The sequence below is a fragment of the Neofelis nebulosa genome, chromosome 11 (genome assembly GCF_028018385.1).
Source record: "Neofelis nebulosa isolate mNeoNeb1 chromosome 11, mNeoNeb1.pri, whole genome shotgun sequence".
NCBI classification, from domain to species: domain Eukaryota; kingdom Metazoa; phylum Chordata; class Mammalia; order Carnivora; family Felidae; genus Neofelis; species Neofelis nebulosa.
In genome coordinates, this window is record NC_080792.1 from 51,027,672 (window position 1) to 51,053,742 (window position 26,071).

At 39.9% G+C, this 26,071-nt stretch overlaps 1 protein-coding gene across 2 annotated transcripts in view; it reads right to left on the reverse strand.

Annotated features, from left to right (window-relative positions):
• Positions 1 to 2,594: 2,594 nt before the first annotated feature.
• Positions 2,595 to 26,071, reverse strand: part of COLEC12 (collectin subfamily member 12) — a 194,961-nt gene continuing 171,484 nt past the window's right edge. For both annotated transcript variants that reach the window (XM_058692557.1, XM_058692556.1), the window contains 2 exons: positions 18,570 to 18,715; positions 2,595 to 4,057 (listed from right to left, as the gene is read on the reverse strand). In XM_058692557.1, the coding sequence (XP_058548540.1) occupies positions 4,038 to 4,057; positions 18,570 to 18,715 (166 nt within the window). In that variant the 3' untranslated portion in view covers positions 2,595 to 4,037. The remainder of the gene's footprint in view (positions 4,058 to 18,569; positions 18,716 to 26,071) is intronic.

Sequence of the window (26,071 nt, forward strand, 5' to 3'; positions counted from 1 at the left end):
TTGGAGGCTGGGACACAATCCCGACTATGGCAGGCTGGGGTGGACTGAGATAGTTTATTCATAGACCATTCACTGAAAAATGTGAAAACCAGGAGTCCTGTCTCTGGGGAATTAATGTTAGTTTTCTTAAGCCTGCTTTTTTCTGGACTTTTGCTCAACTGGGCATGCTATATACTTATTTGAACAAGGATATCTTGGAGGAGAGGAAAAAGGATGAACAGGTGAAGCAAAATCTTTTCAACATCTGCTATGTGACTTATAAAATAAATATGACACCATGCCATTAAGGGATTCTTCCCAGGAAAATGGAACTGTTGTACAGAGAAACACCTCAAAAAGACTGAAAAGTCTATCTGTACTTGTAAAATTGTTGAGTATAATGGTAAGAAAAGATACACTCCATCACACTACCATTTAGAAAAGGTTTCTAAAGTTTTTCCCTGACTCAGGGCCATACTTCGGTAATAGAACGAATCTGTTTTATCATCTGATTCTTTCCACTCTATCTTCCATTCACGTTGATGGACTGAGACAAATATAATAAGCATACATCCAATATACTGGATGTATAATAACCAACTTTTAGCAACATGAATCCCTTCATTTCTCTTGTTTGGCTTCTTCTACTCTTCAGTTCTTTTAAGATTTTATAACTGACTGGCCACATTCACCTTTCTCTCTTCTCAATTCAGTAATTTTTAGGTCTCTCATCTAATCTGTAGATCATCTTAACACATTGAAGGAGTTTTCTTCTGTTTCATCCAGATCACTTGTGCACAGTATTTGGCCTGGAAAGAGGGATCTGCTCTACATTTTTTGGGAAAGGATTCAGACAAGAAGTGATGCTTGGGCTGAATCTTAAAGAAGGTACTCTCCAGGTATAAAATACAGGGAAGGAATCCAGGTAGAGTATGGGGGGTGAGAAAGCGCATGGGAGAAAGTACAGGTGGCTTGGAAGGCTGTTTTGGTGCATGGATGAGGGAGGGTAGGGTTGCAGCTGGAGGGAAGGCTGGACATGTGTTTGGGAACCTGGGATCCTTTTGAAGATTTTAGGCTAGGGATATGGGGTAGGATAGAGTTGGATTTTAAATTAAGAATGAGGAACCTGATCAGATTTGCATTTTTGAAGGCAACTATGACAGCAGTGTGGGCTAGGGACAAGTCTTCCAATCATCCTGTCTCCTCAGTTTTGCATGAAGATTAGAGGAGATAATGTATGTGAAAATGCTAAATATTTAAACAATTATTCTTGTGTGACTTCTCTGAGTCATGAGTTAATATGCTTACTTTTTCAAGAAGAGACCAGCTTTGTCATCTGAGGCAAAAAACACATGCTTGGCATTGTTACCTGATTTATATAGCTCTCTACTTCCTTAAATATCTGGTTTTTAAAATGGGAGTGGCTATTACCATTTGTAGTCTACTTTAGCTTACATTTTAACTCCTACAAATTGGAAGGGTGAGAGGAGATTTATAATAGAAGATAATAGAAAAGAAAGGGTTTTTTCCCCTCCTGGTTGTGCATTCATTCTTTTAAGAACCATTAGAAAGAAAAATGTGGGGTGCCTGGGTGGCTCAGTTGGTTAAGTGTCCAACTCTTGATTTCAGATCAGGTCATGATCTCTTGGTTCTTGAGTTAGAGCCCCGCATCAAGCTCTGTGCTGACAGTGTGGAATCTGCTTGGGATTCTCTCTCCTGCTGTCTCTGCTCTTCCCTGCTGCATGTGCATTTTCTCTGAAAATAAATACACTTAAAAAAAGAAAGAAAATCATTCTCCTTCTTCTCCTAGTGTGTATCAGGTTACGTGCCTGAACAGACTTTATCATATCTCATTAAAATTCTCCTCCCAAAAGAGCATCAGTTGTGAGTAGGTGAACAGAAACCTGTTGTATAAAGAGCTAAATGTACAGAGAAGTACATAAGGTATCTTATAATGTGTGATATTCATCTGATTTTATTCAGTGTGTTATTAAGAAGGACCCCTGTTCCTCAAAAACAAAATTTTCAGAGCTCAAGTCAGAATCCTATCTCCTTAGTGATGGTGGGACCTAGGAAGTGGTGTCACCTCCTTGAGACCCTCCCCTTTTCTGTCAATGGGGAGGGTAGCAAGGCCTGCTCGATGGGGCTGTTAGGACGATGACGTGAGATGGTCTGACTGAAGTACTTCCCACAGTACCTGACAAATGACAGCACTGCAAGTTATGATTAGGGCTGGAGAGAACCATCTCAACTGAGAGAGCTAGCACTGTTCCCTTCTGATGATGGCATCACACATTTAAGTTGCTTCTGGGCATGAATATGAATTGACACTTAAAAAACAGGAAGAGGATGAAAAAGCAGATTGGGTTTAATCTATAAAAGGTCTTAAGGGATTGGGTTTAATCTGTGGAAGGCCTTGACCTGAGAAAATACTGGAGTCCAGTGCTTGCCTTGTGTCACAGGGCCCAGATGACGGTGAGTGCTGCCAACCTGACCAGGCCACGTGAACAGGACAGCAGGGCATAAAGGTGCGAGGAGATGGTCGTTTTCAGCTACAGAGATGGCATGAATGGTGACCAGGGGTTAAGACAACATAGTCCACACGGCTGCAGGTGTGAAAGTCAAACTCTGTCTTTATTCTTTTACCATTTTATTTGGGATAGGTAGCAGCACTGCCTGGGGAGCTCCTTGGAAGGGGAGGAGAGGGAATCTGTTGGTTGGAAATCTTACCTTTGAGCATCAATTATATCTAATGCCTATTTTCAGCACATTTCATGTTAGACTTTTTGATGGCAAGTCAAGTTGTAGAAGGTAGATGGGCTCAGAGGAAAGGTTCTTTGCAACAGTTCAATGTAGTGGCCAAAAGTTTACTCTTGCATTTCATCATACGTGTACCGTGGAGTTATGTTTTTTGGAACCTGCCTTAAGAAAACACAAACTTTCCAGGTAGCATATAGCTGTCCCCATCTTGCTTGCATCTCTGCCTTGGTTGATGAGATGCCATACTTTGCTGACAGTCACTAGTGGCTCTGCTATTGGTCTGATATGAAGCACATTCATAACTCAGCCATAAAATAGGGCTTTCTAGATAGCCAGATTCTTTCCCAACAGATACCTCTCCACCACCCCTAACTCCACCAAAATGAAGTAGAAGCACATCCTGAGTTGACCACTTTCTCTGGGCCTGGCCAGGCACATAGTAAGAATGTTGGCTGGTGATGGGCTCAAAACACAGCCCACTTGACTGAGCCATGTATATGCTCAGGCTTGACCTACCCTGGCAAAATCTGCAAGGATATTTTTAGACATTTCAAGTGATTGACTCCTCTGAGGAAATGATACATTAAAAAAATATATATATACACACATATTTTTTTTTAAAACCACAACTGAAAAAAATTGTTTGCCAATGGGTAGAATTAAGTCTGACAAGAAACCCTAAGAGTTTTTTTTTATTAGTACCATTATTGTTTTCTTTGGCTCCATGTATTATATTGGTAAGATGACCAAAAAAAAAAAAAAAAAAAAAAAAAAAAGGAAGAAAAGGAAAAAATTGTAAAAAGGCAAATATTTTGTACAAAAATACAAAGTTTTAAAAGCTCTTTAAGTATATTTCATATCATTACTAAGAGTTGGCCTATATATCTGTGTGTCTGCATATTTTTCTTACATTTGGGATTTTAGAAATGTACGGTACATTTACACAGTATAGTTCTCCCTAAAGCTCAACAACCAATGATAGCCTTTTTTCTGATTGGAGCAATCCATACTTTGGAAGATGTGATTTGCATAACTGTGCAGTTACTGGCTGAAAAAAATCTATGTGATTCAGTCCATTTGCATACTGAAAATCTATACATCATACTGGGGGGAACATTTTAGTTCTGAAATCCTTGAGTAAAGGAAGATGGTAAAGATAACTAGCTGTCAATTTTTTCAGTAATTTGTTTTCAGTGCTTTTTTTTCAATCTGGTGAGAAGATGATGCAATCAGAAAGAAGTATCCTTTGCCCTTGAGAACCATCTGAAAATCTGCTCTTGTTATTACATCACAGTCCATTATAATGCAGATGGTGGTACTACAAAAGAGGAAAAACAATGGGCGTTAGTTTTTCTTAAAGAATAAACAATGTACAATTCAAAAAAAGGAGCACATATTTTTATAGGAAAGATTCCAAAATACATCAATTATGTTTTTCAAGAAATGCCTATAAGTTCATATCCAGATTAACTAAAAGGTAAATGTCTCCTTTAAGGAGTCCATTCTGGGCTCAACTTAAATCTCAAGTGGCCAAACAAGGCAAACAAATGACAAACCTGGGTCACTTCTCACCCTCTACTGTAATTCTTTTTTTTTTTAATTGAATATAACTGACATACAATATTAGTTTCGGGTGTGTAATATGATTTGATATTTGTATACATTGTGAAATGATCACCATAATAAGTCTAGTTAACATTTGTCATCACACACAGGAAAAAAAAAATTACCTTTTCATTTATATCCAAATTAGTTAGCATATAGTGCCATAATGATTTCAGGAGTGGAATCCAGTGATTCATCCCAACGAGTGTTCTCCTTAAGGCCCCTTGCCCATTTAGCACATCCCCCCGCCCACAACCCCTCCAGCAACCCTCAGTTTGTTCTCTGTATTTAAGAGTCTCTTGCGTTTTGTGCCCCTCCCTGTTTTTATATTATTTTTGCTTCTCTTCCCTTATGTTCATCTGTTTTGTATCTTAAATTCCATGTATGAGTGAAGTCATAAGTATCTTTCTCTAATTTCACTTTGCATAATATACTCTAGTTCCATTCATGTTGTTGCAAATGGCAAGATTTCATTCTTTTTGACTGCTAATACTCCATTTTGTAATATATATATATACATATATATATACACACACACACATATATATGTATATGTGTATATATATATATATATATATATATATACACACATACATGCATACATACCACATCTTCTTTATCCATTCATCTGTTGATGGATATTTGGGTTCTTTCCATACTTGGGCTATTGTTGATAGTGCCGCTATAAACATTGGGGTGCATGTGTCCCTTTGAAACAGCATACCTGTATCCTTTGGATAAATACCTAGTAGTGCAATAGCTGTGTCATAGGATAGTTCTATTGTTTTTTAATCTAAAAAAATTTTTTTAATGTTTATTTTTGAGAGAGAGAGAGAGAGAGTGTGTGAGTAGGGGAGGAGCAGAGAGAGAAGGAAACACAGAATCTAAAGCAGACTCCAGGCTCTGAGCTGTCAGCCCAGAGCTTGATGCAGGGCTCAAACTCACGAACTGTGAGATCATGACCAGAGCTGAAGTCGGACAGTTACCGACTGAGCCACTCAGGCGGCCCAGGGTAGTTCTATTTTTCATTTGCTGAGGAACCCCCATACCATTTTTCAGAGTTGGCTGCACCAGCTTGCATTCCCACCAGCAGTGCAAAAGAGATGCTCTTTCTCCACATCCTCGCCAACATCTGTTGTTGCCTGAGTTGTTAATGTTAGCCATTCTGACAGGTGTGAGGTGGTATCTCAGTTTGTATTTCCCTGATGAGGAGTGATGTGGAGCATTTTTTCATGTGTCGGTTGGCCATCTGGATGTCTTCTTTGGAGAAGACATATTCATGTCTTTTGCTCATTTCTTCACTAGATTATTTGTTTTTTTGGGTGTTGAGTTTGATAAGTTCTTTATAGATTTTGGATCCTAACCCTGTATCTGATATGTCGTTTGCAAATATCTTCTCCCATTCTGTTAGTGGTTTTATCTTTTTGCTAATTAAACAGTTTTGCTGTGCAGAAGCTTTTTATCTTGATGAAGTCCCAATAGTTCATTTTTGCTTTTGTTTCCCTTGCCTCCGGAGACATGTTGAGTAAGAAGTTGCTGTCGCCAAGATCAAAGAGGTTTTGCCTGCTTTCTCCTCGAGGATTTTGATGGCTTCTTGTCTTACATTTAGGTCTTTCATCCATTTTGAGCTTATTTTTGTGTATCGTGTAAGAAAGTGGTCCAGGTTCATTCTTCTGCATGTCACTGCCCAGTTTTCCCAACACCATTTGCTGAAGAGACTGTCTTTATTCCATTGGATAGTCTTTCCTGCTTTGTCAAAGATTAGTTGGCCATATGTTTGTGGGTCCATTTCTGGGTTCTCTATTCTGTTCCATTGATCTGAGTGTCTGTTTTTGTGCCAGTACCATACTGTCTTGGTGATTACAGCTTTGTAATACAGCTTGAAGTCTGGTATTGTGATGCCTCCTGCTTTGGTTTTTGTTTTTCAAGATTGCTTTGGCTATTTGGGGTCTTTTCTGGTTCCATAAAAATTTTAGTTTTTTGTTTTTTTTTTTTAAGCTCTGTGAAGAATGCTAGTGTTATTTTGATAGGGATTGCATTGAATATGTACATTGCTTTGGGTAGTATCGACATTTAACAATATTTGTTCTTCCAGTCCATGAGCATGGACAATTTTTGCATTTTTTTGTCTTCTTCAATTTCTTTCATGAGCTTTCTATAGTTTTCAATGTATAGATTTTCACCACTTTGGTTAGGTTTATTCCTAGGTATATTATGGTTTTTGGTGGGAAAAAAATTTTTTATGATGGCTTTATTTTTATTTTTATGTTTGTTTATTTATTTTGAGAGAGAGAGAGAGAGTGAGCACAAGCCGGGGGGGGGGGGGGGGGAGAAAGAGGGAAAGAGAGAATCCCAAGCAGTCTTTGCACTATCAGTGCAGAGCCCAATATGGGGCTCAAACTCCTGTATCGTGAGATCATGACCTGTGCCGAAATCAGGAGTCCAATGCTTAACCAACCGAGCTACTCAGGTGCCCCTAAGTTTTTATTTTAATTCCAGTTAACATATAGTATTACATTAGTTGCAGGTGTATAGTATAGTGATTCAACAATTCTGTACATCACCCAGGGCCCATCATGAGAAGTCCACTCTTTAATCCCCATCACCTATTTCACCCTCCCACCACCAACTTCCCCTCTGGTAACCACCAGTTCTCTATAGTTCAGAATCTGTTTCTTGCTTTCTCTCTCTCTCTCTTTCCCTTTGTTCATTTGTTTCTTAAATTTCACATATGAGTTCAATCATATGGTATTCTTCTCTGACTTATTTCACTGAGCATTATATCCTCTAGCTCCAGCCATATCATTGCAAATGGCAATATTTCAGTGTTTTTAATGGCTGAATAACATTCCTTTGTATTTATATATATACTGCACATTTATCCATTCATTAATCAATGGACACTTGGGCTGCTGTTGTAAATAATGCTGCAATAAACATAGAGGTGCATATGTATTTCTGAGGTAGTGTTTTCATTTTTTTCAGATAAGTGGCCAGAAGTGGAATTATTGGATAATATGGTAATTGTATTTTTAATTTTTTAGGAACCTCTATGCTGTTTCCCATAGCGGCTGGTATATTCCTACCAACAGTGTACATGGATTTCCTGTTTTCCACATCCTTGCCAGCACGTATTTCTTTCTGAGCACAGCCATTCTAACAGGTGTGAAGTGATATCTCATTGTGGTTTTGATTTGCATTTCCCTGATGATTGTGATGTTGAGCACCTTTTCATGTACCTGTTGGCCATTTGTAGATCTTCTTTGGAAAAATATCTTATTCAGGTCCTTATTTAAATTGGGTTATTTGGCTTTTTGCTAATGAGTTGTTTGAATTCCCTTATGTATATTGGGTATTGACAACTTGTCAGATATATGATTTGAAAATATCTTCTACCATTCCACAGGTGGCCTTTTTTTTATCCTCATGGTTTTTATTCAAATCTTTTTAAAAAATTTATTTTTATCCCCATATAGTTAACATACAATGTTATATTAGTTTCAGGTGTACAATATAGTGATTCAATAATGCTATACATTGCCCAGGGCTCATCATGATAAATATACTCTGTAATCCCCATCTTCTATTTACCCATCCCCCAACCCATCTCCCTTGTGGTAACCATCAGTTTGTTCTCTATAATTAAAGAGTCTGTTCCTTGGTTTGTCTCTCTCTTTTCCCTTTGTTCATTTGTTTTGTTTCTTAAATTCCACATGAGTATAATCATATGGTATTTGTCTTCACTTCACTAAGCATTACATTTTCTTGCTCCATGCATGTTACTGCAAATGGCAAGGCTTCATTCTTTTTTTTATGGCTGAATCGTAAATATACACCACATCTTTTTTATCCATTCATCTACCAATGGACGCTTGGGCTGCCTTTTCATTTTTTTGATGGTTTTCTTTGCTGTGCAGAAGCTATTTAGTTTGCTGTAGTCCCACTTGTTTATTTTTGCCTCTGTTGCCTTTGCTTTTGGTGTTAGATTCAAAAAAGTCATTACCAAGACTGATGCCAAGGAGATTACTATGTTTTCTTCTAGGGGTTTTATGGTTTCGGGTCTTAAATTGTTAATCCATTTTGAGTTAACTTTTGTGTATTGTGTACATTTCATTCTTTTGCACATGGCTGACCAGTCTGTTTAACACTATTAAAGAGACTGTCCTTTTGCTGTTGTATATTGTTGGCTTTTTTGTCAATTAATGATATATGTGCAGGTTTATCTGTGGGCTGTCTTTTCTGTTACATTGATCTATGTGTCTGTTCTTATGCCAATACCATACTCCTTACTATTAATTCAATCTTACTATTAATCTGTCAGTTCACATATTCTGTTTTCTTTGTTATTCAGTCTTGGTAGGTTTATGTTTCTAAGAATTTATCCATTTTTTTCTAGGTTGTCAAATTTGTTGTCAGTAATTGTTCATAATAGTCTCTTATGATCCTTGTATTTCTGTGGTATCAGTTGTAATATCTCTAATTTCTGATTTTCCTTAAGTGAGTCCACTCTCTTTTTTTCTTGAAACTAGATAAAGTTTTGTTGATTTTATCTTTTAATGAACTCTCATTTTCACTGAGCTTTTATATTGTCTTCTTAGTCTGTATTTTATTCCTTTCTGTTTTGCTTTTTATTTCCTACCTTCTACTAACTTTGGACTTCATTTTCTAGTTCCTTGAGGTGTAAACTATGTTATCTGACTTTTTCTTGTTTATGGAGGTGGGCATTTATTGCTATGAACTTTTCCCTTAGAACTCCTTTTGTTGCATCCTATAACTTTTGGTATGTTCGATTTCCATTTTCATTTGTCTCAAAGAATTTTTTGATCTTTCTTTTGATTTCTTCTTTGAGTAATTGGTAGTTTAGTAGCATGTTGTTTAATCTTCACATATTGGTGAATATCCCAGTTTTCTTCTTACAACTGATTTCTAGTTTCATACCTTTATGGTCACAAAAGATGTCTGGTAGGATTGCAATCTCCTTAAATTTATTGAAATTTACTGTTTTGTGGCCTAATATGTGATCTATTCTGAAGAATGCTGCATGTTCAGTTGAGAAAAACATGTATTCTGTTGCTTTAGGATGGAGTGTTCTGTATATGTTGGTTAAGTCCTTCTGATCTTAAGGCTGATGATTCCTCATTGATTTTATTGTCTGGCTGATCCATCTATTTATGTAAGTGGGGTATTAAAGTCCCCTGCTATTATTGTATTGCTGCCTATTTCTCCCTTTAGGTTTGTTAATCTGTGTTTCATATATTTAGGGGCTTCTATACTGGGTCCGTAAATATTTACAAATGTTATATCCATTTGTTGGATTGACCCCTTTGTTATTATCTAATGCCCTTCTTTGTCTCTTGTACAGTCTCTGTTTAAAGTCTGTTTGGTCTGATATAAATACAGCAACCCCATCTTTCTTTTGGCTTGTTTTCATGGTGTATCGTTTTCCATCCCTTCACTTTCAGTCTGTGTGTATCTTTATGTCTAAAGTGAGTCTCTTTTTGGCAGCATATACATGGGTCTTGTTTTCTTATCCATTCAGCCACTTTGTGTCTTTTGATTGGAGAATTTAATCCATTTAAAGCAATTGTTGATAGGTGTGTACTTACTGCCATTTAAAAAGTTGCTTTTTAAAGGAAATTAAAAGCAAAAATGAACTACTGGGACCTTATGAAGATAAAAAGCTTCTGCACAGCAAAGGAAACAACCAACAAAACTAAAAGGCAACCAACGGAATGGGAAAAGATATTTGTAAATGACATATCGGACAAAGGGCTAGTATCCAAAATCTATAAAGAGCTCACCAAACTCCACACCCGAAAAACAAATAACCCAGTGAAGAAATGGGCAGAAAACATGAATAGACACTTCTCTAAAGAAGACATCCAGATGGCCAACAGGCACATGAAAAGATGCCTAACGTTGCTCCTCATCAGGGAAATACAAATCAAAACCACACTCAGATATCACCTCACGCTAGTCAGAGTGGCCAAAATGAACAAATCAGGAGACTATAGATGCTGGCGAGGATGTGGAGAAACGGGAACCCTCTTGCACTGTTGGTGGGAATGCAAACTGGTGCAGCCACTCTGCAAAACAGAGTGGAGGTTCCTCAAAAAATTAAAAATAGACCTACCCTATGACCCAGCAATAGCACTGCTAGGAATTTACCCAAGGAATACAGGAGTACTGATGCATAGGGTCACTTGTACCCCAATGTTTACAGCAGCACTTTCAACAATAGCCAAATTATGGAAAGGCCTAAATGTCCATCAACTGATGAATGGATAAAGAAATTGTGGTTTATATACACAATGGAGTACTACGTGGCAATGAAAAAGAGTAAAATATGGCCCTTTGTAGCAACGTGGATGGAACTGGAGAGTGTGATGCTAAGTGAAATAAGCCATAGAGAGATAGACAGATACCATATGGTTTCACTCTTATGTGGATCCTGAGAAACTTAACAGAAACCCATGGGGGAGGGGAAGGAAAAAAAAAAAAAAGTTAGAGTGGGAGAGAGCCAAAGCATAAGAGACTCTTAAAAACTGAGAACAAACTGAGGGTAGATGGGGGGTGGGAGGGAGGGGAGGGTGGGTGATAGGTATTGAGGAGGGCACCTTTTGGGATGAGCACTGGGTGTTGTATGGAAACCAATTTGACAATAAACTTCATATATTGAAAATAAAATAAAAAATAAAAAGTTGCTTTTTAGTTGTTTTTTTTTTTAATTTTTTTAATGTTTATTTATTTTTGAGATAGAGAGAGACAGAGCATGAACGGGGGAGGGTCAGAGAGAGAGGGAGACACAGAATCCGAAACAGGCTCCAGGCTCTGAGCTGTCAGCCCAGAGCCCAACGTGGGGCTCGAACTCACGGACCACGAGATCATGACCTGAGCCGAAGTCGGATGTTTAACTGACTGAGCCACCCAGGCGCCCCAGCTTTTTAGTTGTTTTATAGTTCCTTTCTAGTCCTTTCTTCTCTTCGTGATTTTATGACCTCCCCTACTGGTGTGCTCAGATTCTTTATCCATCAACTATAGGTTTTTGTTTTGTGGTTACCATGAGGCTTACATACAACTACTTATAGCAGTCTATTTTAACTTGGTAACAAGTTTGCTTTCTAAAGCGCTACAGTTTTATTCCCACTTCCCACATTTTATTTTTTTGAGGTCACATTTCATATATTTTTATCTTGTGTATCCTTAATTATTGTATAGTTATTTTTATTACTTTTGTCTAATGACTAATCCACCACCTTTACTATTTACCTTTACCATTAAGGTTTATACTTTTGTGTGTTCTCTTGTTCCTAATTAGCACCCCTTTTTCAGCTTAAAGAAGTCCCTTTGACATTTCTTGTAAGGCTGGTTTAGTGGTGATGAACTCTGTTAGCTTTTGATTATCTGAGAAACTCTATCTCTCCTTCAATTCTGAATAACTTTGCCAGGTAGCGTATTCTTGGTTGGAAGTTCTGTTCTTGGAGCATTTAAAAAAATATTCTTTGAATATATAATGCCACTCCCTTCTGTCTTGCAAAGCTTCTGCTGAAAAATCTGATAGTCCTATGGGGGTTCCCTTGTACATAACAAGTTTTTCTCTTGTTTCTTTTAAAATTGTCTCCTTGTCTTTAACTTTTGACATTTCAATTGTAAGGTGTCTTGGTGTTGGTCTCTTCGGGTTCATCTTCTTTGGAACTCTCAAGGCATCCTGAATCTGAATGTCTATCTCCTTCCATAGGTTAGGGAAGTTTTCTGCCCACCCCCTTTCCTCCTTCCACAACCCTTAAAATGTGATGTTAGTATACTTGAGGTTGTCCTATTAATCCCTTAAGGTATCTTCACTTTTTTCCATTCTCTTTTTTTGTTACTCTACTTTGGTGAGTTCCACTGTCCTGTGAATTCACTGATCCTTTCTTCTGCTTCATCTATTCTGCTGTTCAACCCCTCTAAGATATTTTTTCAGTTCTGTTGTTATATTCATCAGCTCTGTGACTTCTGTTTGGTATTTTCTATCTGGAAGTTCTCATCGTGTTCATCCATTCTCCCAAGTTCAGTGAGCATCTTTTTAAATAATTATCACTGAGGTATAATTGACATACAAGGTTATATTAGTTTCAGGTATACAATATATTGATTTGGCAATTCTATACATTATTTAATGTTCTCTATGATAAGTATAATCATCTGTCACCATATGATGTTCTGACAATGTTACTGGCTATATTCCCTATGCTGTACTTTTCATTTTGGTGACTTATTTACATTATAATTGTAAGTTTGTACCTCTTAATCTTCTTTATCTATTTTGCCCATCCCTCCAAACCACCAATTTGTTTTCTGTAATTAAGAGTGTTTTTCTTTGTTCATTTGCTTCGTCTTTTAGATTCCATATAAATGAAATCATATGGTATTGTTCTTTCTCTGAATTATTTCACTTAACGTAATGCCCTCTAAGTCCATCCATGTTGTTGCAAACAGCAAGATTTCATTCATTTTTTATGGCTGAGTAGTATTCCTCTGTGTGCATGTGTGTGTGTCTCTCTCTCTCTCTCTATATATATATGCATGCACACACACACATCTTTATCTGTTCATCTATCAATGGACACTGAGTTGCTTCCATATTTTATCTATTATAAACAATGCTGCAGTAAACATATAGAGAGTGCATATATTTTTTCAAGTCAGTGCTTTCTTTTTCTTTGGGTAAATATAGTGGAATTGCTGGATCATATGGTAATTCTATTTATCATTTCTTGAGGAATCTCCACACTGCTTTCCACAGTGGTTGTACCAATTTACATTCCCAACACTGTGCACAAGTGTTCCCTTCTCTCCACATTCTCACCAACACTTGTTATTTCTTATCTTTTTAATGTTTATTTTTGAGAGAGAATGAGAGCAGGGAGGGGCAGAGAGAGAGAGGGGGTTTGAGGATCTGAAGTGGGCTCTGTGCTGACAGTGGATGCTTAACCAACTGAGCCACCCAGGTGCCCCTATTTCTTGTCTTTTTGATACTAGCCTGGCTATTCTGACTGGGGTGACGTGACATCTCCTGATGGTTTTGATTTGCATTTCCCTGATGATCAGTGATGTTGAACATCTTTTCATGTGTCTGCTGGCCATGTGCATGTCTTCTTTGGCAAAATGTCTATTCAGGTCCTCTATCCATTTCTTAGTCAAAAAAAAATTTTTTTTGGTGCTGAGTTGTATAAGTTCTTTATAGTTTTTGTATATTAACCCCTTAGATATATTATTTGCAAATATTTTCTCTCATTTACTAGGCTTTTAGTTTTACTGATGGTTTCCTTTTCTGGCTCTTTAAAGGTGGGGATTCAGTTTCCTATTGCCCTCCAGCTTCCTGGGGTTTTAGCCCCACTGATGTGATGTCCCTCCCATTTTCAGTTAGTCATAGTCGGGGTTTGGTTTCCAACTACATCTCTGTCCTTCCTACCTTTTATGATGTGGCCTCCTATGATTAGTTATGAAAAGTCTGTTTTGCCACTTTTCAGGTTGTTTTCAGAGTTAAGTCACATGGTGGTAGCTGCTATCTTGGTGTGTCCTTGCAACAAGGTGAACTCAGGATCCTCCTACTCTGCCATCTTCCCTGGTGTTCCAGTTAGCATCTTTATGACCATTACTATGAGCACTTTACCAGGTGTATTACTTATCTCCATTTTATGAAGGTTTTCTTTCCCCTGAAGTTTTATCTTGTTCTTTTGTTAGGAATATTTTCCTCTGTTTCTTCATTTTGCTTGACTCTCTCTGTTGGTTTCTATGTATTAGAGGAAACAACCACCTCTCCCAGTCTTTTTTTTTTTTTTAATTAAAATTTTTTTTTTTAATTTAAATCCAAGTTAGTTCACATATAGTGTAATCATGATTTCAGGAACAGAATTTAGTGATTCATCATGAGCACACAGTGCTCATCACAACAAGTGCCCTCCTTAATGTCCATCACCCGTTTAGCTCATCCCCCCACCGAACTCCTCTCCAGCAACCCTGTTTGTTCTCTGTATTAAAGAGTCTCTCACAGTTTGTCTCCCTCTGTTTTTATCTTGTTTTTGCCTCCCTTCCCCTATATTCATCTGCTTTCTTAAATTCCACATATGAGTGAAATCATATGATATTTGCTTTCTCTGACTTATTTCGCTTAGCACAATACACTCTAGTTCCATCTACATTGTTGCAAATGGTAAGATTTCACTTTTTTTGATCACCGAGTAATGTTACATTGTGTGTGTGTGTGTGTGTGTGTGTGTGTGTGTGTGTGTGTATGTATATGTATATATATGTAGCACATCTTTATCCATTCATCAGTTGATGGACATTGGGTTCTTTCCATACTTTGGCTACTGGTGATAGTGCTACTATAAACCTTGGGGTGCATGTGCCCCTTCGATCAGCGTTTTTGTATCCTTTGGATAAATATCTAGTAGTGCAATGGCTGGGTCATAGGGTAGTTATGTTTTTAATTTTTGGGGGAACATTCATACTGTTTTCCAGAGTGACTGCAACAGTTTGTATTCCCACCAGCAGTGCAAAAAGAAAAAGAAAATTTCCTTTTCTCTGCATCCTTGCCAACATCTGTTGTTTCCTGAATTGTTAATTTTAGCTATTCTGACAGGTGTGAGGTGTGTCTCATTGTGGTTTTGATTCGTATTTCCCTAAGAATGAGTGATGTGGAGCATCTTTTCATGTATCTGTTAGCCATCTGGATGTCTTCTTTGGAGAAGTGTCTATTCATGTCTTTTTCCCATTTCTTCACTGGATTATGTGTTTTTGGGTGTTGAGTTTGATAAGTTCTTTATAGATTTTGGATACTAACCCTTTATCTGATATGTCATTTGCAAATATCTTCTCCATTCCATCGGTTGCCTCTTCGTTTTGCTGATTGTTTCCTTTACTGTGCAGAAACTTTTTATCTTGATGAGGTCCCAATAGTTCATTTTTCCTTTTGTTTCCCTTGCCTCCAGAAACATGTCTCGTAAGAAGTTGCTGCACCCAAGGTCAGAGGTTGTTGCCTGTTTTCTCCTCTAGGATTTTGTTGGCTTCCTGTCTTACATTTAAGTCTTTCACCAATTTTGAGTTTATTTTTGTGTATGGTGTAAGAAAGTGGTCCAGGTTCATTCTTCTACATGTCACTGTCCAGTTTTCCCAACACCATTTGCTGAAAAGACTGTCTTGATTCCATTGGATATTCTTTCCTGCTTTGTCAAAGATTAGTTGGCCATATGTTTGTGGGTTCATTTCTGGGTTTTACTCTGTCCTGTTGATCTATGTGTCTGTTTTTGTGCCAGTACCATACTGTCTTGGTGATTATAGCTTTGTAATACAGCTTGAAGTATGGAATTGTGATCCCTCCAGCTTTTTCTTTTTCAACATTATTTTTTCTGGTTCCGTACAAATTTTAGGATTGTTGTTTCTAGCTCTGTGAAAAATGCTGGTGTTATTTTGATAGGGATTGCTTTGAATGCGTGGATTGTTTTGAGTAGTATCGACTTTTAACAATAGTTGTTCTTCCAATCCATGAGCATGGAATGTTTTTCCGTTTCTTTTTGTCTTCTTTAATTTCTTTCATAAGCTTTCTACCTTGTGTAGGCAGACACACATTGGAAGTCAGACATTCAGGCAATAGTGTTTAAAATATGCAAATATATACAGTCCTGTGGGACCATGAGTATAAGATCTGCTGGCCACCAGAGCCAGGTGATCTGGAGGTGTACCCTCAGTGGCAGTTGCAAAAATCAAGGCTCTACATGAGTATACAAGCTCCTTTCTGGGAGATACCAGTGGGCTTTCATGAGGCACAGGGAGAGTACAAAGTATCCCCCAGCCTCTGTTCCCTAGGAGCACCTCAGATGTGTGCCAAACCTGATAGGTTCCCTAGCCCACCACACATGTGTAAGAGCTGTCCGGGGTACCTAGCCCACCAGGAGATTCTGGTGCTCTGGAGCACAGCAGAGAGCATGGAGATAGTGACTGCCCTCTAAGGAGAGGTCTCTGGAAATGCTTACAATCAGTCCTTAGATGCATGCTTAATTATAAGCCTGTGCCTCCAGCTGCAGCCATGATGATAAGCTAACAGGCATCTTTCACAGATAGACTGAGCTTCTGGGACTGTTACCTGTTGCTGTGCCCTGGGGGTGGTCGCTGTTTAACAACTCTTTCTCTGTCGGTATAGTCCTGTGGGACCCATGTCCACTGATACCAAATCATGTAGAACTGTCCCCTGGTGGCAGCTGCAAAAATTAGGGCACCAGACAAGGGTCTAAGCTCCTCTTTGGGAGACACCGATGAATCTGAGTGACTCTGAGGGAGAGGGCAAAGACTGAATCCACCAGCCTCTGTTCCTGAAGAACATATGTATAGGCTCCTAGATGTGTGCCAAACCAGAGGCCTGTCCCTTAGGCTCCTGGACAAGCAAATAGGCTTCTTTCACGGAATGACTGAGGGTGTCTTGCAGCCTGCTGTCTGTGCAGTGTCCTGGGGCAGTAGTCTGTCAAGAATGGTCTGATTGCTACAGTCCCATAGAACCCAGGAACCCAAGTCTCCCCGGCCTCCAGAGCTGGGTGATCAAGGGCAGTCCCATGGGCAAAAACCAAGGCACCAGACATTTATCTAGGAGATACTGGTGCCGTGGAGCAAGGCCGAGAGAGAGAGTAAGGATGGTGCCTGTCAGGTCTCAGACAGTATTCCAGCAGGCTCCTAGATACATATGTTAAGTTAGATGCCTGCCCCCAGGCCTATGCTTTAATATAAGCAAATGAGCTTCTTTCATGTAAATTCTGGGTGCAGTTGACTGCCTGTGAGTTGGGCCGTGGGGTGGGTGAGTCCAAGTGTGCAGGCCCTTTAAGACCCCAGTTCTCAGTTTGCTATAGCCTTGTGGGTCTCATGGATGCAAGCCCCTTTGGTTTTCAAAGCTTGAGGTTTTGGGGGCTTGTCTCTCAGGTGCAAGTCTTAAAACTTGGGGTACCGGATGTGGGGTTCTCCTCGGGAAGAAGCTCTGGGTTTTGAGCTCCCCTCTGACCGAGATGTCACTGTGCAGGAGGGTGGGATTTATGGCAAGATTGTGTCCCCGCCTCTCCTACCCACTTCGATGTGGTTTTTGTTCTTGTTTGCCTCATGTGTAGCAGTTGCTCGGCCAGGCTTTAAGTTTTTTTCGGAGGCAGTTATTCCATATGTAGCTGTAGACTTGGTGTGTTTGTGGGACATGCCATCATGAATTGGAAGGGGCCATTTCTTGTTTAGATATTTGTAGTTGTCCCCTGTAACTGACCAGGCTGGGAGTTCTTTGTGAGTTTCAAGACCTGTGGCACTGGAGACTAGTGCCTGGTATTCAATAAATGTTGAATGGATGTATGGATAACTTGTGTCCTGGTTACTGTCAATAATGGTTTGAGCAAATGTATTTGAGGTTTTTGTTTACCATCACCGTTTTTATAAAGGCTTTATGAGATATAATTCACGTATAAATTTCACCCATCTAAAGTATACAATTCAGTGGCTTTTAGTATATTCAAAGATGTGTAGAATTTAGAAATATCTAATTTTAGAACATATCATCACCCCCAAAAGAAATCCATACTCATGAGGATTTCACTCCTCCTTCCCTCCTTCCCCCACCATAAATGTTTAAATCTATGTCTGATGAAGAAAACTAAGACACCCATTCTGAAAAGGGTCATGTATTAAATGAAACTTTAGATAGGTATCTTTTGTAATAAAAAAAAAAAAAAACAAAAAAACGTATACACAAAAGGCTCTTAGTCTATACCCCGGAAAAGCTTCTAAGCCGATCTCCCTCCATTATCAGGCATAGCATCTGGCTCATAGTAGATGCTCAGTAAATACGCATGGAATTGAATGCTTAGTCACCTAAATTGTCCACATATGAAACTCTATAAAAACGATGATAACACTGGTACCATATTTATTAACTGACAATATTACGAGATAGTGACCTAGAACAGTTAATCTGATATTTATTTCCTAGAAGTTAGGCACATTTATTAACTTGTTTAAACTCTCATGAAAACCCCACGAAGAGGATACTATTATTATTTCCCTAAGGTTAACAAGCTGCCCCACCGGTAAGAGGCAGAACCACAGGCTGTAGAACCTGACTGCAGAGTCCGCATTCAGAGCCCTTCTACTCCTCACATCTTACCCTTTGACAGAATATAAGCTGTGCAGCTCGCTCTTCAGTCCCCTCCCCTGCTTACCTGTCTCTCTGTCTTTTTCGCAAATGAAGTTATTGATGTCTTCACACTGGAAGTCATTCCACTGCCCAGCATAAATCAGCCCAGCACAGTCTTCTCCTGGCCCATGGCCATGACCCCAGTTATCTGGCTGTCCAGCTTTCCAATTTCTTTTAACAAAACAGAAATGGAGTGTTATTTGCAAGTCATGCAGAAGTTTTTTTTTTACCCAAGAGAAGCATATAAATATAAAAAATGTAACTGAAGCCATGTCATTTGTCCTGGAATAAAAATACACTGTTTAAAAAGCTGTGCCTGCTCTTAGAATAAAAAGCAGCTGTTTTGCAGAGTGGTGTGTGATGCAGCATCTCCCTGTGGGCTTGTTATCTTTGAATGAAATCAACTCATTGAGCTGCTTCATCACAATGCTGAGGGAGTAAATCCTTCTGCAACAAAGCTAGATGAGTAACTTTCCAGTGTGTACTGGAATGCTGACTTCTGGGCGTGTGTGAATATGTCTGTGTGTGAATATATATGCACGCTGAGGACATGACACACACATACACAGTCTCTCTCACTCTTATGGGAGCCCAGAGGGATCCTTGTGCATCTTGATTCCTTGCCTCTGACAAGTCAAAGCATCACACAGAGAAAGTGAGGGACCGCCAATATACACATTTACGAGAACTTACAATTACAAACCCTTGGTTATGGGTTGTCTGGCTAAGCTGCAGATAGTTGACTGCTTTAGAAAGAAATAGTAATTGAATCTTACTGAAAATGACTCAGACATTTCACTGCCTTTTTGGGGAGGGAAATTCTCAAAAACCTATTTTCTTCAGGAGTTCACTGGGGGCTTGTTAACTTGGATGCCACAGCTTAAAATACCACTTTGTCAGAGTTCACTGTTCTTGATTGTCTTTCTGTGCAATAAATTAGTTGTGCTTCCAGGACTCAAAACTTGAAAGCTCAATTTTCTCTAAGAAGCAGGTTCTTGCACAGAAATTTGTGGTTACTGCCTGAGAAGACAAGCTTGCCTTGCGTGGAGGGTCTAAAAAAACATGTGCAGCAGAAGGCTCTTCCCATAAATGATGACTCACTACCCCATCAGCCATAGGGTGTCCTAGGGTAATCTGAGGATAGAGCCCATATTGCTCTACATCTTTTCACAATAGGATCAGTAAGACTAGAGGGCAGTGGGAAATGACAGGTGAAATTTACAATTAAAAGGTGGGGAAACAAGGCAGAATTGACTCCCCACACCATATAATTCATATATATGTAAATGTATATAATATATAATATAAATATATGTAAAATATATATATGTACACAGGCATATATATGGATCCATATATATACACATATATATATGGATTTTTTAAAAATGTAAAGTGACCTCACTTAAATAAATCTAGTGATAAACAGATAATTTAGACAAAACCACCAACTAAAAAGAATAAAAATGGGATGATACTTAGGAGGGAGTGTTAGAAATATTCATTCACACATTCACTCAACAGATATCCAGACAGTACCTACTATGTGCCAGGGATGATGCTACATGATGGCAGCACAGCATGTGGGTTAGGGTTGGGTTAGGGTTAGGGAGAATTCCCTCCCTCAGAGAACTTATGTAATAGGCAACAAACAAGTGAATTAAAAATCTCAGACTGCCGCGGTGATTGGGCCAAAGACAGATGAAGTTAGAAGGAAAAATAGTTTACTTTCACGTCTGCTTTTTTTGTATATTTCCATCCACCCTGTAGGACCCTTCAGCAATGTCAACAATGCCTGAGCAGTTTGATCCTGTTGGTGTACATTTGGTTAATTTCTGTCAGTAACACGAAGGGGTTTTATTCCAATTTTGTTTATAGAATTTGAGGTAATTCCTGAATGTATAATGATGGGACATTTGATATTCTTTATCTCAGTTAATTGGGAAGTTGTATAAATAGGAGTTCTGAAAGAAGACCTGCTTAGTATTTTTCCCTTGCATTTACTTCAAGTTAAATAGATAAAAGGGATTTATAGACTAGACCAAAAGATAAGTTAAAGATAAGAGACAGCCTTTATCAGGGTGCCTGGGTGGCGCAGTTGGTTGAGCCGCTGACTCTTGATCTTGGCTCAGGTCATGATCTCATGGTTTGGTTCCTGAGTTCAAGCCCCACATCAGGCTCTGTGCCGATGGTGCCTGATTGGGATGCCCTCTCTCCTCTCTGCCCCTCCCCCGCTTGTGTGCTCGCTCACACTCTCTCTCAAAATAAACAAACTTAAAAAAAATACAAAAAAGAGATAACCTTTATCACCATTCTCCATTATTTTTTAAGTCATTGGAATTCTCTGCATATGGTACTCAAGTTTTTCCTTTGGGACTAGAAGTAGGATGCAGTTCTGTGGGTATGAGTGTGTGACTTAGGTGATACTAGTGTGGATGGGCGGTGGGGTAACCTGAAGCCAGGCTCCAGGGGGCAATTTGTCTTGCACCCAGTCTCAAAACATATCTTTGGAAAAGCCAAAATCACATGGAGTGATTTGTAGCAAAACCCCCGAGCCTGCATACTTGTTATTAAACAGAATAGAACATGTCAGATAAAGAGAGTGTATATAGTTTAGAGAAGAATTTCAGGTTACACCGCGCCTTAACTTCCTTTACAGGTAGATTCTGGAAAGAAGATGGCTGAAGCATGGGCCCCAAATCCCTGAATCCCATATTATAACACATATCCCAATACACATTTGTACCTGGACAGCATTCTCTAAGTACTCCAGGGACCTTGGAAGCACTTGGACTCACTGCTCTTGTCAGCTGGAAACACACAAGCACATCAGCTAGTGGGTGTGAACTCCCTCACCCAGGGTTTTGGTTTTTCCTAATGGTGGCAGAGCACAAAGTCTCAATCTTGGGAATAGCCCCTTCCAACCTCACGACTTAGTACTTTCTCATCAACCACAAGACTGACTGAGGCCTCATGGCCAAGAAACTTCTGCTGGTAAGAGCCTGGCCTCAAAACAGGAAAATCTTAGTAGTGAGAAGTATTACTTTGCTGTAGAATGTTCTCCCGATACCAGGGTCTATATAGGTTTCTCTCTGGTGGCCTGAGCCAATGCCACTCTGACAGAAACATGAAGCGTCAACCAGAGTGAGTTTTTAGTGAATTAGATGACTCTGAAGGTTCCCTTCTGGTCTCCACCATTCTATGGCTCTACAGTCTAAAAACACAATACGTAATATTATAACGGAACAGTCTACATGGACAGAGGCAACCCAGGTTTTATCTTTGCAATGCAGAGATGAGAGTGTTACACATAACAGCATATTCCCACCAAATGAGGTTCTGCTCAGGGGACTAAGAAGTGTACAAGAGGAATAGAGGAACTTCAAGTGTGTTTTGGGAAACCCTCAGGAAGATACTCACATCTTTGGTAATCTAAGTAAGGTAAGCAACAGCAAGCAGAGTGGGCTGGAAAAGGCCTTACAAGGCTCCCTTTCAGTTGTGCTCTGGGCCAAGTCAGTGGGCAGAGCCTACATGCCACTTGTGTCTGATTCCTGCACTCGTACCAGGCAGCCTCTGTAAACAGTGATGATCTCTGCCAAACAACGTACTTGCATGTATTACATCCAGAGTAGAAAGATCAGCTTTGATGTGTTCCTAGGCTCACTGATCCTTTCTTTCATGTGTCTGTGTTCTGTTTCACTGCTTTCCAGTCATTATTGTTTCCTTCCTTCTACTTATTTTGGGATTGACTTGCTTTTCTTCTACCCACATAAAGTGGAAGCTTAGATCATGGATTTTCAAATTAAAAACTTTTTTCAAGGGCTGCTGGGTGGCTCAGTTGATTACGACCTGGCTCAGCTCAGGTCATGATCTCACGGTTGGTGAGTTTGAGCCCCACATCAGGCTGTCTGCTTTCAGAGCAGACCCCGCTTTGGATCCTGTCTCCCTCTCTCTGCTCCAACACAGCTCACGCACATGCTCCTTCTCTCTAAAAAATAAACATTAAAAAAAATAAAAAACTTTTTAAAAAAACATAAGTACTTTAGAGGAGTCTAAACACTGTTTTAACTGTATAAATTTTGATATGTTATATTTTCATTTTCTTTGAAACATTTGCAAGTTTCCTCTCTGATTTCTTCTTTGATCCATGGGTTATTAAGATGTGTGTTCTTTTTTTTTTTTTTTTAATTTTTTTTTCAACGTTTTTTATTTATTTTTGGGACAGAGAGAGAGCATGAACGGGGGAGGGGCAGAGAGAGAGGGAGACACAGAATCGGAAACAGGCTCCAGGCTCCGAGCCATCAGCCCAGAGCCTGACGCGGGGCTCGAACTCACAGACCGCGAGATCATGACCTGGCTGAAGTCGGACACTTAACCGACTGTGCCACCCAGGCGCCCCAAGATGTGTGTTCTTTAATTTACAAATATTTGACAATATTGCAGATATCTTTTTTGTTGTGATTTCTAATTTAATTTTGGTCAGAGAATATACTCTGTACAATTTCAGTTCTTTTTAAATTTATTGAGACTTGTGTGATGGCCCAGCATATAGTTTATCTTGGTGAATGTACCGAATGTGCTTGAGAAGAGTGCATTTACAGCTCTTGGGTGAAACAGTCCATAAACATCAATTAAGTCAAGTTAGTTAACAGTGTCCATCGTATCCCTACTGATTTTTCTACTTATTTGCTCTATCAATTACTATAAGGAGAATGTTGAAATCTCCTTTGAAGCCCCACTCTTTGCTGTGTCCACATTTAGGGTTGGTGTGTCTATTTTCTTGATTGGGACATGGTCCTGGAAATCAGACTTTTTTTACATGAGCAGCAGCATGTCTCACTCACTGTTGCCTCTGTACTCTGGAAAAGATCCTCTAGGCCAGCACAGAGGCTGGCTCACAGTGGACTCACCAGGATAATTCACTGAATGTTGACATAGGACTATGGGCCCCTGGATTCCAATCTCCAGTCAGGGTTTGATGCTGGCCAGGAAAGAAGTTTTCACAGTTCTGTGGTGAAATGAAAAGGACAACTGTGTGTGTGTGTGTGTGTGTGTGTGTGTGTGTGTGTGTGTGTGTGTGAGAGAGAGAGAGAGAGAGAGAGAGAGAGAGAGAGATGGCCAAGTGTCTTCTTGGAAAGGACTATAGACTTGGTTTTTTAATACCAAGATTTGTTGATATGCAATTTTTAAAAAACATGTCCTTAAGTGGCAAATAAAATGTTGGCAACGTATTTCAGCCCTCCATTCTTTCCCTTGGAATTATATATGAGTGTGGACCCAAAGCATCTGGGAAACTGTCCTGGGCAGCATCCTGAGCCACCACAGATTGAGGCAGGTCGTATATTTTATTAGAAATAAATCTTAATGCAGGTGTGTGTATGACCCAACCCTTTGGCATCTAGCATCCATTCCATGTTATTACCCTTGCTTTTTGTCTGTTTTTTTTTCCAGCAGTCTTTGTCAACTAGGTCTCAGCATAAAAATGGAGGTGGGGGGGGGTGGGTAGGCAACAGGCAGGGAGAACCTTTTATCTCTTGTCTATTTCCACTTCAACAGTACCACAAACACCTGAAACAATTTCAAAAGGGCTGTGAGAGTGAGGGTGTGGGTGGGTGTGAAGCTGTGTTTGTTGGAGGAAAATGGTAAGAGGACATCTAGGAGACATGATTGATTCTTCTGCAGCCTGGGCAAGGCACAAGGTTGTGCCTTCACAACCCTGGTGTGGGATCTGAGTGAGATAACTATGTGTGGCATCTGAGTAAGGATACGGTAAAATACATAAATGATAGGTAGTGTTATTCTGCAATTACTGACTGGTATGAAGATAGTTGGAATTACGACAATAATAGTGATAATACTGATACTAGTAGGTGACATTTCTTGAGCACTTCCCATGAACCAAGTACTGAACTAAACGCTTTATATACATAATCTCATTTAATTTTCACAATGCCAACATAGGTCCTTCTGTAATACTCACTGCCAGGTGAAGACATGAGATTTCACATGGTGGAGTAACTGGCAGCTACGAATGCCACGTCAAACCCTGGAACCCAGACCTCACTGCATTGGCTCTTTTTCTAGTTTGAGCAGTGTTTATTATTCTATGTCAAATTAAATTAGCCTTCCATTATTGAGGCCTCATAATATGTCTGCCTAATTTATTCTTGCTTTTAAAACTTGATCCTGGGGACTTTTCACATACTACATATGTGTTCCTCTGGGTGGAAAACGAGAAGTGCAGTGTGTGCTGTGGTTAGGGTCAGAAGCCAAGGCTCTCAGGAGGCTCCAGGGTGGCTGTGGCTGGGGAGGAGTTCCCAGCAAGGTGTCTGATCATCTAATCCCTCTCAGGTCCCAGGTACTGACACTGGTGCTCTCCTCCCCGTCACCAAATTCCTGCTGGAGCCCAGGGAAGAGGAGAAAAGTTCTCCTTTGGGAGAGTTGGCGCAGACAATAATGCTTCAGCTCAATCCATCCCATATGGGCCAATCTAGTTTTTTTCTTGGAGGAAGGCTTAAGATTGAATTTCTCAGTGAGTCTAACCCAGACCTTTTATGCACTTATAGCTGTGAGGAAAGTGGAGAAGGCTGATTTTTTTAAAGCTTGCCCCACCCTTTGTAATGTTTATTTATTTTTGAGAGAGAGAGAGTGTGAGCAGGGGAGGGACAGAGAGAGAGGGAGACACAGAATCTGAAGCAGGCTCCAGGCTCCAGGCTCCAAGCTGTCAGCACAGAGCTCAATGTGGGGCTCAAACTCACGAACCCCAAGATCATGACCTGAGCTGAGGTCAGATGCTTAACTGACTGAGCCACCCAGGCGCCCCTAACTTTGCCCACCCTTAAAAAAAACCAAAAGATCCTGGCACTCCTGTCTGTTAAAGACAAGATTTATGCTTTATCCTCTAAAGGGAGATGCCTTCCATCTCCACCGCCAACCCTCCCAACTGTTTCGCGTCTCCTGAGTACATCTCTGCCACGCTGGGTGCTCAGGGTGGGCTGTCAGCCAATTCCCTGAGCGCCAGGGTGTGGTATAGCTTCCTCTCCCCCAAGGACAGGTGCAGAGGGAGCCGACAGGATATCTGTCAGGCCAGCAGGCAGAAAGCCAATTGCCCTGTGGGCACTGTGAGGCTCGCCTTCGGAGCAGACCTAAAACCTTCTCATGTTCCATCTTGATGTTTGGTCACTGTTTTGTAAAGAAATGGCCTTACTCAGGTTTCTACCTATATCCTCTAATCCTGGTCCCATGGAAGATTTAAAAGTACAAAGCTAAGCTGCCTGTCTGTCTACCTGTGCACAGGCACACAGAAACATTTTAAAAACTCTCACTGGCTTCTCCACCGCCTCTGGCCCCTGCTTCTCCTCCTTGACAGCTACAGGCTCGGCCTCAATACCTCCGACAACATCTTAGTCCTGAAACACCTCACTGTCTCCTTCCTGGGTGCCGTGGTCACTGCTGTCTCCAAACCATGCCTGCTTGAGCCTCTGCAGGTCTGCCTTCTCTTCTCCAGCACAGGAAGGTTGGTTATTT